Consider the following 12,544-nt stretch of genomic DNA (forward strand, 5'->3'; position numbering starts at 1 on the left):
AGGACATAACAGTGCTAGAGAAAGGTCCAGAGAAGAGCGACTAGGCTGAGTCCAGGGCTACAGGGGAGGAGTTATGAAGAAAAATTAAAAGAGCTGAGCCTTTACAGTTTAAACAAAAGCTGCTAAAGGGGTGTCTACTAAGTACTGAGTTAAGGGTCTGAATTTTTCTATGAATGAGAAATTTGTTTTTGATTTTTAATAAATTAGCAAACTTATCTGAAAATGTGATTTCGCTTTGCCCTTATGGGTTATTAAGTGTAAAGTGATGGGCAAAAAAAAGGGAAAATATATCATTTAAAATGAAATCTGCAACACAATAAAGTGTCCAGAAAGTGAAGGGGTCTGAACACTTTCTGAATACACTATGTATGTTCTTAAATCCTGGCCCATTCAGACTTAGATATTTGCATATTGTTTTTTTTTTCTGCAGGATTTCTTCATAAATCCCAAATGTATAGACAGCTACTGTAGATGGCACTTTATTTGTCCCCAGGGAGAAAATTAGACTACTTGCAGAAGCTCAGTAATGCTAGTTAGACTTCCTAGCAACTCTAAATTTGCTGTGTGAGTAAATCCTCTGTGATTAGTTTGCATGCTATCCAAAGTTCTCTCTGATTTTGTGCTTAAAAGATGTCAAAACCCAGTGAACCTATAAAGCAATACCTGATTTAGGAAAAAAAAAATGAATGCATGCGTGAAGCACTGGCAGGCACTGTGACTCACTCCAACTTTGAGTGTCAGTGGTGAGAAATGAGCTGGCAGAATATACCTTACAGTGCAACAGCTTAATCTGTAATTAGTCTGATTGTGTATGGTGTCCTTCAACAGAGACCTTCATCCTCCAGCTAAGACCGTCTCAATGTGAAAACAAGAAAACAACAAGGCTAAGGAAGAAGGGTGGCTATTAATAGAATAAAAAAATAAAAGAATGGATCACTAATATGAGAAAATGTTTACAGGCAAACTCTACAGAGGCAGTGTGGCAGCTAAAGCCACAGGGCTGACAGTTCAGTTCTTGTGTCTACCTCGCTGTGTTAACTTGTTAACTTCTTGTTAACAAGAATCCACCTTAATAAAAAGTGTCGGTGTGTCCGTCCAGTCTCTATGTCTCTGACACAGATCTCCAATAGATGACACATGAGATATTTTCAGGAATAAAATGCATTGCCTTTGTCATTCCAACAGATGGCAAATCACAAACATTAGCACCGCTTTTACGAATCCCATACCAAATGGCATAGAACAGTTGTGTGCATTGCCTTTGTCATTCCAACAGATGGCAAATCACAAACATTAGCATCGCTTTTACGACTCCCATACCAAATGACATATAACAGATGTGTGCATTTCCTTTGTCATTCCAACAGACGGCAAATCACAAACATAGCACTGCTTTTATGAATCCCATACAAAATGGCATATAACACAGACATAATGCTTTATCGTGTTAGTGTTTGTGTGTCTGTCCAGTTGCTATGTCTCAGTCATCCCAGCAAACACAGCAGTCAATAAGACTAGCTAGTGTGGATGGAATAGAGGAAGACGTAAAGATCAGAAATTGATTCAGCAAGAACAGAGGGTCAAATATTTTTAAGGTTTCTGAAATAAATTTGACGTTTACAGGTAAGAGCAGAGAGAGGTAACGAGACAGTGAAAGGTACTGCTTTATGGTCAGAGAGTCTCAACTCATTACTGTAAGTGCTGCCGACAGATAAGCCAGATGTGCAGATCACATCCAATATGTGAGAAGTGGGTAGGAAAATCAACAGGTTTCTTTATTTCATTCATTCATTCATTCATTCATTTCTCAGTTTACATGTAGAAATGTCAATATGGATGTTGAAATCGGCAAGAAGAATGACTTTCTGGAAAAGGGAACTTAAGTGAGTTAATACAGATCAGATAAGAAAGACCCATTGTATTTTGGGGAACGATAAGACGACAACAAGACAGACGGGACCAGATTTTCGTTATTAGTTTAAGAGCCAGACTCTCAAAAGACAACGGACCATCAATTGGGATTCTTTTAATGTTTAATTTAGATTGGTTACTGTGACCCCTTAAAGATCCCAGCAAACAGTGTATCACAAACATCTGTAGTTATATATTTTATGACTACAAATGTTTGTGGCCTGCCATCTATTGGAATGACAAATGCAAACCACATGTCTCTGTTATATGCCATTTAGTATGGGATTCGTAAAAGCAGTGTTAATGTTAATGCAAATATTATTCCCCCTAGGCTACTAAACCTGAAAGCCAGAATCCATACAAACAAAATGGACACCAAATAACACTCCTTGAGTTAAGAGTTTAATGAATCTTTCTTACACTGACTGAGCAAATGATTATGAACACCTGTGCACCAGCTTATAAATGCAATTATCTACTCATGTGGCAGAAGCTCAATGCATAACATCAAGGAGATGCGTGAGATTCACAGCTTGAAAGTCCCATCAATATAGACCAAAATTTCAAATGAAGGTTTCCAACATTTTGTGGAATCCATGTTATGAATAACCGAGTCTATGCGGAGTGTAAAAAGAGGCTCTACCAGTACAGTGGTCCAAAGAATCTGATCAGTGAGTGCATACAGACAGATTTTGGAGTAATTGCCGCAGGAGGACAAAATGTTTGTAATTTATTAATATACTAGAGATTACGGAGTGTGCAGTAGATGTTGCAAATATACCACTTCCACAGTAGGATTTGGGGCGGCTGCATTAGTCTTTACATTAGTCTAACATTAGTCTGTTAGTCTTGGCAACAGCAGATCCAGCTCAGCGCCCGTCACACAAGGAGTTCCTCAGGGCTCAGACCTCGGCCCTCTTTTCCTCTGTATTTATATGCTTCCCCTTGGCCATATTATCCATAGCTATGGACTGGGTTATCATTTTTATGCAGATGATACTCAACTCTATTTCAGTGCTAAAAGTGGAACTTAATCAGAGCTTTCTCAGCTCACAACCTGCCTCAGTGAAATCAAAACCTGGATGGAGCAGAACTCTTTAAAATTAAATTGCAACAAAATTGACCTCCTGCAAATTGGGACTAAAGTGCAACTTAATAAAATGAGCTCCTTTCCAGTCCATCTTGGCGGTGATCTCATCAGACCTGCCTCTACTGCAAAGAATCTTGGGTGTCATTTTTGATTCCTCCCTCACTTATTCCGCCCACATAAATCACCTTAAGAAACTTTCTTACTTTCACCTCCGTAACATATCCCGTGTTCGCTCCTTCCTCTCCTTTTCTAATGCTGAGAAACTTGTCCATGCTTTTATCACATCCCGCATCGATTATTGTAATTCCCTACTGGCAGGTGCCCCTTCTAATCTTATATCACAGCTCCAGCTTATTCAAAACTCGGCTGCAAGAGTCCTGACATGGACCAGCAGCAGCGAGCACATCACACCCATCCTGCTCCGCCTTCACTGGCTCCCTGTGTCGTACAGAATCGAATATAAAATCCTACTAATAACCTACAAAACCTTAAATGACCTTACGCCAAACTACATCAGTGACCTTCTCCATCACTATGTGCCTGCCCACCCACTAAGGTCCTCTGATTCTGGTAATCTTGTTGTACCCCACACTAATCTACACTCCATGGGTGACAGCAGGGCCTTCAGCTGTGTAGCGCCCAGACTCTGGAATGACCTACCAAAATTAATCAGGTCAGCTGACTCCATGAATTCTTTTAAAAAACAACTCAAAACTCATCTGTTCAGGAAGGCTTTTAGCTCTACTTGACTTTATTACCCTTCTCTCAGTTTACCTCCATATCAAGATGCTCATGTAACCTGTGTGTGTGTGTGCGAGAACATCAATTATGTTGTCAGACTTTTTTCTCTGAATTTACTATTTTACTCTTCTTTATTTATTTATCTGGTTTGTACAATGCTATATACTGTATACCCTGCCGTTTTTTCTTAAACTCTGGAGTGCCTTGAGCATGGGAAAGGCGCTATATAAATAAAATGTATTATTATTTATTATTATTAATAAAACAGCCAAGGACTGCATTTAATGCCCATTCTCAAAGATGTCCCACCTTTGCTGTGAGCACCTGATCATTCACCTAGACGTTTCACCAATCATAGCTCTAGGGGACCCCTATGTCTGCAGGGGGTTTACTCCAATCAGTTCTACAACCAGCAGGTCATTTTTCAGTGTTGGGGAGTAATGCGTTAAAAGTGACATGTGTGAAGTAGTCAGATAGTAACGAGTAACGCAGTGCAATATTTATTTTCTTGAAGTAAAAATACCTATGTTACTTTAATAAAAAGAAGAAAAATAAAGAAAAAAAAAACGTATGGATTACCACAGAAGATTAAAAGAAAATCACTGCATTATTTTACAGATGTAGTCCCTTTTTTCACAATGTTGAAGTAATATCGTAAGTGCATGTGCTCCAGTCATTTGGTGACAACTATGCTGTCACAGTTAATCACGTGATTACCGGGCAATCAAAACAAAAAGAACAGAACAGACATTACAAGTGTAGTTTTAGTCCTGCATGCATGGAGCGGTCAATCTAATCATTTCAGTTTAGAGCGAAAGGGAGCCAGTGATCATGGCAGCAGCAGCACAGAGCGCGAGGTAAGAAGCCACAAGACGCAATCGAAGTGCTCTCTAAGTACACCTCAATACCACCAAACAAAAAATCTTCATCCCGCTCTGGGGGCTACTTTTAATAGTCAGCTTCTCTGGGTATTCCCAACCCCTCAGAAACGAGGGTACTACAGTACAGTATTTGTAAAACACAAGAAAATTATCAAATGTGTTTGTGTTTCTGGTCAGTTTCATGGGTTTTGGGTTCAATAGAAAATGCTGGAAAGTGAACTGTGTAGTCTTTCACACAAAACACAAAAAAAGCACTGTTTGTAATAAGTTACATTTTATAATATGTACCTATTTAATGTTTTTATGAGCAATATAACTAAAGTTGCTTTTGCAAGTAACCTTCACAAGCACTGGTAAATTTTGATCCCATTATTATTATTGAATTAGCTGGTCTTTTTGTAAATCTCACATTAATGCTCTTTACTAAATGCAGAGAGACAGAAAAACTTTCACTGCCTGCGCACCTTCTGTTGCAAATTTATTTTAAAATGGATAAATCTGCCATTTTTGCCCATCAACCTACCTCAATGACCCATAATGGCAAAGTGAAAATGATTTCAGAAATGTTTGCAATTTTATTTAAAAAATCTCTTCCTTTATTCGCCTATTGAACTCATCAATGTATTTATTTTTACTAGCTTTAAGTTTTATTCCGTTTGGCCGTGCCCTCTTTCTCAAGGGTGGGGGTTGATTTGTTTTCAATCCTATTTTTTGTAAAAATTGATCTATTTGTATGGAATGATTACAATAAAATCAATAAAGTTAAAAAAAATTAATCAAAAAATCAAAACCTGAAAATGTTTCATTCATAAAAAGTATTGTGTCCCTTAATTTACCACTTTACAGAAGCCCCTTAGGCAGAAATCCCAGCTCTGAATCGTCACTGGGGTTGGAGTCTCTAGAAACTTAGCACACCTGCATTTGCGCAGTTTATCCTATGGAGGAGTAAGAGAGGTTTGCAGCATGCTGTAATAACAATTCTTTATTTATTAATTTATTTAATTTGATTTTGGAGTAACCTTGGGGTCTTTGGTAGCAGACTGCATCCAGCAGGTGATAACCGAGGACAGGTTGCCAGTACAAACCAGAAGCACATTCTAAACGGACGGGTGGGAGAGACATAGCAGGTGTACAGTATACGCGAATGTTTGTTATACTCATAAAGTTATCACAGTAAAGTTACAAAAATTCAGCAAAATCGCAAAAGTAAAGTTTAATGTAGCGATGACAGGGGTACATTAGGCGTCATATACAAGCTCTGTTTTAGTTGTACAGCCACCATGTCATTCATTTAAGCGCGTACATTCACCCCACGCACCGCCTTAGCGGTGCCACAAGCGACTGGCGACTACGCACGTATCGTCTGCAGCGTTTCCCGATAGGCAGGCGAGCAACTTTGGCCGCAGTCATCTGAGGCACACCACACGAGACAAGCTGGAAGCAAGCAAAGAAACGTATTGCAACGATACAGTCACAACAATCCCGACGGCTGTCGGTTCAAAAGCAGCTCGTGCAAAACTGTCGCGTCCAGGCCACGATTTGCAAGCTTCAAACCGAGGCTGACAGGCAGCGCGTCTTACCTCCACTAACTCCACGTTCCCTGGGGTAAAATGTATTGCTAATTCCTTCTCCCTCCCTCCCATGGCTGTACTTGGAAGGATCATGGACAGAACGGGAATGCGGGACACAGCAGCAGGGAAGCCGTCCGCCTCTCTCCAGCTGACTTCTAAGGACGCTTCCGCACTCGACGACGATCCCTCGACGCCGAGCGCTCATTGGCCCGCCAAGAACAGGCACCGCCTCCAGGCGAAGTACAACTTTTTTTCTTCTACTGTATTGTAAGTCCCAGAGCTCTGAGAGAATGATAAGAATGGACAGTGTCACAACCTAATGAGCAGCTTGTATCCGTTGTCGTGAGTTTATAATAAACTTTTCTGAAAGATTTCTACGTTTTGTAGGATAAGAAAAGATTTCATAAGCGGATTTTCATTCCAATTTGCATACGACATTGTCCATTTATGACAACTTGTCACATTTGCATAAGGCAACGCCCCTGTGCGGGTAGAAAGCTTAAAGCCTTAATGCACTAAATAAGTCAGGCAGACCGATCGAAAGTTCAGCTATAGGTGCAGTGGGCGCCACACGTCGCCATGTCTTTAAGATGATTTTAACACTTGTAAAAGCGTTTTTTTTAATTAGGAAATGAGGCGTCTCAGGCGTCGGATCGATAAGGGCCATCTGTATGTTAATCATTTTCTGTATCCTTATCAATTCACTTCAGTTTGTTTTCGTATAGCACTCTTCACTGTGTGCGGGGGCAGTGCGCTGTGACAAGTTCTAAGGTAAAATGCAAGTATTCATTTTACACATGTCTAAATGACTGCATTTCAGAAGTTTTTACTACGTAGGAATCGCAATTATAAATTTTGAACCGAAGTGGATGTGGACTTGTGGAACCTGAAATGATTTTAAAACATTCAGATTTAATGAGGCATAGTTATATATCTTTTAAGGAATCGTTACTTGTATATAGCGTCTTTCAATGAATGCCTGAAAAAAGGCAGTTTAAACCTGCCTTACACACTGCTACGCATTTCAAGTGATTACAAAATTTAAAAAAAAACCTTGAAATTTAGCAAAGTTGGTGCATATAGAGCCTTTCAAGTTGTACTTTCAAGGCAATCTAATTCAGTTTAACACACTGCTGCGCATTTAAGGTGATCATTATAATTAAAAAAAAATTGGATTTTAGCAAATGTTGGATATATGACGCCTTTCAAGAAATACTTTCAAAAAGAACGTTGACGGCGATTTAATCCTGCCATTCACACGGCTACGCATTTAAAGTGATTATTACACGCACAAAATGGACATCAGCAAATACGATATATACAGCGCCTTTCAAGAAATACTTCAGAAAAAACGTGGAAGGCAGTTTAATTCAGTCCTACACACTACTGCAATATTTAAAGGGTATTATGACACGAAAGAAAGAAAGAAAGAAAGAAAGAAAGAAAGAAAGAAAGAAAGAAAGAAAACTTCGACTTCAGCAAATTTGAGGTATATACCGCCTTTCGAGAATTACGTCCAAAATAACATTGAAGGCAATTTAATCCATGCAGCCCTCTACAAATGCTGCACATTTAAGATGATTACTACACAAAAAAACGGACCTTAGCAACGGACCTTGCAGTATATTTAGCCAAGAGCGGTGTTTGGGGTGGCAAGTGGGGCCCCGCGCGACTAAGGTGGCCCCACTTTTAATAATAATTGTTCTTTGCATTTATATAGCGCTTTTCTTTTGAGGTTCGCGTATCCCGTTCGCGCGGATCTGTCAAGTTATATTCTCCAGTTATATTTTAATAAAGTCCGCCTGTTATCATGCAAAAATTTAGCTGAATGCTGTAATGAGAAAATCCGGTGTATGTTAACTTTTCTAAGAGGAGGCCCTGCTAATTTCCAAGCATGACACCGCATCGCATTTCGCACTGTCGTGGTATTCTCATGAATTGCACTTTTTTAATAGATTATATCAGGGGTAGGCAACGTCGGTCCTGGAGTGCCACAGTATGTGCAGGTTTTTGTTCCAACCCAGTTCCTTAACGAGAACTCAATTATTGCTGATGAAGCACATATTGCTTAAGTGACATTTTAATGCTTCATTTTAGTGGTCTCGCTTGTTAAGGTTCTCCAACCTTAATTGCTTATTTCAATCTTAAACTGCTGCATTCAGTGTTTTAATTGCTCCTTATTAGCAATATTATCTGTGTGTGTTCATCATGCACGGTTTGATTTAATAAAACACTTAATAGAAAAATGTGACAGACTGAAAATGATCTGTTTTAGGCTTCATATCATTTGGATGATATCCTTGGAAAGGAAAAAAATCTACGATATAAGAGCCTTACAATGCACAGACTAACAAGCCATAAAGTTAAATAAGGTCTGAGATTGGCAATGATTGGTTTCTAATTAAGCAATTGGGTTGAATGAAAACCTGTAGCCACTGCGGCTCACCAGGACCGACATTGCCTACCCCTGTTTTACATCTTATTGCTAATAAGGAGCAATTAAAACACTGAATGCAGCAGTTTAAGATTGAAATAAGCAATTAAGGTTGGAGAACCTTAACAAGCGAGACCACTAAAATGAAGCATTAAAATGTCACTTAAGCAATATGTGCTTCATCAGCAATAATTGAGTTCTCGTTAAGGAACTGGGTTGGAACAAAAACCTGCACATACTGTGGCACTCCAGGACCGACGTTGCCTACCCCTGGATTATATCATTATATTTTGATAAAGTCTGCATGTTATCTTGCAAAAAAATTAGCTGAATGCTGTAATGAGAAAATCCGGTGTATGTTAACATTATTTTTATTAAATTCGCGCGCAATTTTATACAGTCCACACATACCGGTAACAGCGTTTGACGTAACCGGCCATACGTGGGATTGGTCAGCCCTAGACCCCGCCCACCCCTAAGGCCACCTCTGAATATAGTGCCTTTAAAGGAATACTTCATTAGCAGATCATCTAATGTGGTCTACCTAATTCTCTGTATGAAACGTCCCGACACTGCACTCTATGTGGGAGAAACTGGACAAACACTCTGCCAGAGAATGAACTTACACAGGTTCCACATTAAACGTGGCAACGGAGATGTTCCTATAGCAGCCCACTTCAACAGCCATGGATACTGTGAGAGGGACTTTAAACTCCCAGTGCTTATGGGGCAACTTCAGAACACAGCAAGAGAGAAAAGAATGGGAAGTCAAACTCAAAATTGAACACTTTACAACATGGTGTAAATAGAGACAAGAGTTTTATGGCCAGATATGACGATAGTTTGCATCTCTCAGACTGACAGCCTGACTACAGACCACATTGCATGGAAAAACTCATCAGAAACTTCTAAAGACTTTGTTGGACAGTTATCTTATCCAAAGATTTTTTACATTTAAGATGTCTCACTTAAAGGTTTTCCAATGTTGTTTCTTGTCCTATGTGTATATAAATAAACACAGGGAACTCCAGTTTCTGTATTACATTTTGCCTGAAGAAGGGGCCCGAGTTCCCTCAAAAGCTTGCATATTGTAATCTTTAGTTAGCCAATAAAAGGTGTCATTATGCTTGACTTCTCACTACATTCATAATGGCTAACACGGTACAACACCCTAGTACTAAAGGAATATTTCAGAAAGAACGTTGAAGGCAGTTTTCTCCAGCCCTCTACAATGCTGCGCATTTAAGGCGATTATTACACTAACTAACTAACTAACTAACTAACTAACTAACTAACTAACTAACTAACTAACTAACTAACTAACTAACTAAATAAATGACTATAGCAAATGCGTATTACACACTTGCACACAAACTGACTTTAGCAAATGATTTATATATAGCACCTTTCAAGAATTACTTCAAAAGGTTTACCAAATGTGGCGTACTCTGTATCATAATAGAAAATGATAATTTGTGTCATCAATCTGCATAATCTTTTGTTACTTTTTACTACGTAGGAGTCGCAATTATGAGTTTTGAACCGGAGTGCGGCAGGCTAAACTGCTCGAACCTGGAACGATTTTAAAACATACAGTTTTAACGAGGCATAGTTGTGTATCTTTAAGGAATCGTTACTTTTATATAGCGCCTTTCAAGGAATACTTTCAAAAAGAACGCTGAAGGCAATTTAATTCAGCTTTACGCACTGCTGCACATTTAAAATGGTTATTATAATTAAAAAAAAAATGGACTTTAAGAAAATGTGGTGTATATAGTGCCTGTCAATGAATACTTCGCAAAGAACGTTGAAGGCAGTTTAATCCAGTGCAACACACTACTGTAACATTTAAAGAGATTATTACACTTAGAAAGAAAGAAAGAAAGAAAGAAAGAAAGAAAGAAAGAAAGAAAGAAAGAAAGAAAGAACAAACTAGGACTTTAGGAAATGTGGGGTATATAGCGCCTTTCAAGGAATACTTCAGAAAAAACGTTGAAGGCAGTTTAATTCAGCCCTCTAAAATGTTGTGCATTTAAGGCGATTATTACACTAAATAAATAAATAAAGGACTTTAGCAAATGCGGGATATATAGCGCCTTTCAAGGAATACTTTCAAAAAGAATACTGAAGGCAATTTAATTCAGTTTTATGCACTGCTGCACATTTAAAATGGTTATTATAATTAAAAAAAAAAAAGGACTTTTAGAAAATGTGGTGTATATAGTGCCTTTCAATGAATACTTCGCAAAGAACGTTGAAAGGAGTTTAATCCAGTGCAACACACTACTTCAACATTTAAAGAGATTATTACACTTAAGAAAGAAAGAAAGAAAGAAAGAAAGAAAGAAAGAAAGAAAGAAAGAAAGAAAAAGAAAACTAGGACTTTAGGAAATGTTGGGTATATAGCGCCTTTCAATGAATACTTCGCAAAGAACGTTGAAAGCCGTTTAATCCAGTGCAACACACTACTGCAACATTTAAAGAGATTATTACACTTAAGAAAGAAAGAAAGAAAGAAAGAAAGAAAGAAAGAAAGAACAAACTAGGACTTTAGGAAATGTGGGGTATATAGCGCCTTTCAAGGAATACTTCAGAAAGAACGTTGAAGGCAGTTTAATTCAGCCCTCTACAATGTTGTGCAATTAAGGCGATTATTACACTAACCAAATAAATAAATAAATAAAGGACTTTAGCAAATGCGGGATATATAGCGCCTTTCAAGGAATACTTTCAAAAAGAACACTGAAGGCAATTTAATTCAGTTGTACGCACTGCTGCACATTTAAGGTGGTTATAATTAAAAAAAAACAAAACTTTGGCCTTTTAGAAAATTTGGCGTATAATATAGTGCCTTTCAATGAATACTTTAGAAAGAACGCTGAAGGTTGTTTAATCCAGTCCTACACACTACTGCAACATTTATAGGGATTGTTACAATTAAGAAAGAAAGAAAGAAAGAAAGAAAGAAAGAAAGAAAGAAAGAAAGAAACAAAGAAAGAAAGAACTTGAACTGTAGGAAATGTGGGGCATACAGCACCTTTCAAGGAATACTTCAGAAAGAACGTTGAAGGCAGTTTAATTCAGCCCTCTACAATGTTGCGTATTTAAGGCGATTATCACACTAAATAAATAAATAAAGGACTGTAGCAAAAGCAGGATATATAGCGCCTTTCAATGAATACTTTCAAAAAGAATGTTGATGGCGATTTAATCCTGCCTTCCACACTGCTACGCATTTAAGGTGATTATTGTACGTACACACACACACACACACACACAGAGACTGACTTTAGCAAATGCGGGACATACGGCACCTTTCAAGAAAAACTTCAAAAAGGTTTAACAAATGTGGCGTCCCATGTATTATATAGAAAATGGTAATTTGTGTTATTAATCTTTTTGAAGTGTTTACCATATATGAGTCGCAATTAGGAATTCTGCGCCTGTGCGTCGGCTAAACTAATAGAATCTGGAAGGATTTTAAAAACAAACGGTTTAGCCGAGACACAGCTATGAGCGTTTAATGTCCTATAGCGCCTAATCACGGCGTATAATTTCACGTAGCGCTCTCTATCTAATCTACTTGCAGTTTCACCTTTTAAAATGGGAGTCCGCAGTAAAAAATTCTAAAGTGACAACTATCTCTGTATTATTAGTAATAATAATTGCACCCCCAGTCGGCCCCATTTACGTCATCAGTATGCTTGCAGACAGACTGTTAAGTTCTACACAGGTAATGGTTACTAACTGGTTATTGCCATCTATGACGAGATACGCTCCAAGTGTCAAGTTATCAAGTTTGGCGTGTGTGACAAAGGACTAGTCTTGTTCACGACATGTTACACACGTGGGTCATCCTGCTCGCTGGGTTTGTGTGTGGGTGGCACGCTGGTAGTAATGCTGCATCACAACAAAT

At 38.4% G+C, this 12,544-nt stretch overlaps 1 protein-coding gene across 2 annotated transcripts in view; it reads right to left on the minus strand.

Annotated features, from left to right (window-relative positions):
• The window catches only part of mat2b (methionine adenosyltransferase II, beta), a 59,327-nt gene that overhangs the window by 40,417 nt on the left and 6,366 nt on the right, over nucleotides 1–12,544 (minus strand). Inside the window, exon 1 of one of the 2 annotated variants that reach the window (XM_051934225.1) lies at nucleotides 6,204–6,396. The exons of the other annotated variant lie outside the window; for it this stretch is intronic. Within the exon in view, the coding sequence (XP_051790185.1) occupies nucleotides 6,204–6,287 (84 nt within the window). The 5' untranslated portion in view covers nucleotides 6,288–6,396. Of the gene's footprint in view, nucleotides 1–6,203; nucleotides 6,397–12,544 lie in introns of those variants that run through there. 2 annotated transcript variants of the gene reach the window in all.

This window comes from Erpetoichthys calabaricus, chromosome 11 (assembly GCF_900747795.2).
Source record: "Erpetoichthys calabaricus chromosome 11, fErpCal1.3, whole genome shotgun sequence".
Lineage (NCBI taxonomy): Eukaryota > Metazoa > Chordata > Cladistia > Polypteriformes > Polypteridae > Erpetoichthys > Erpetoichthys calabaricus.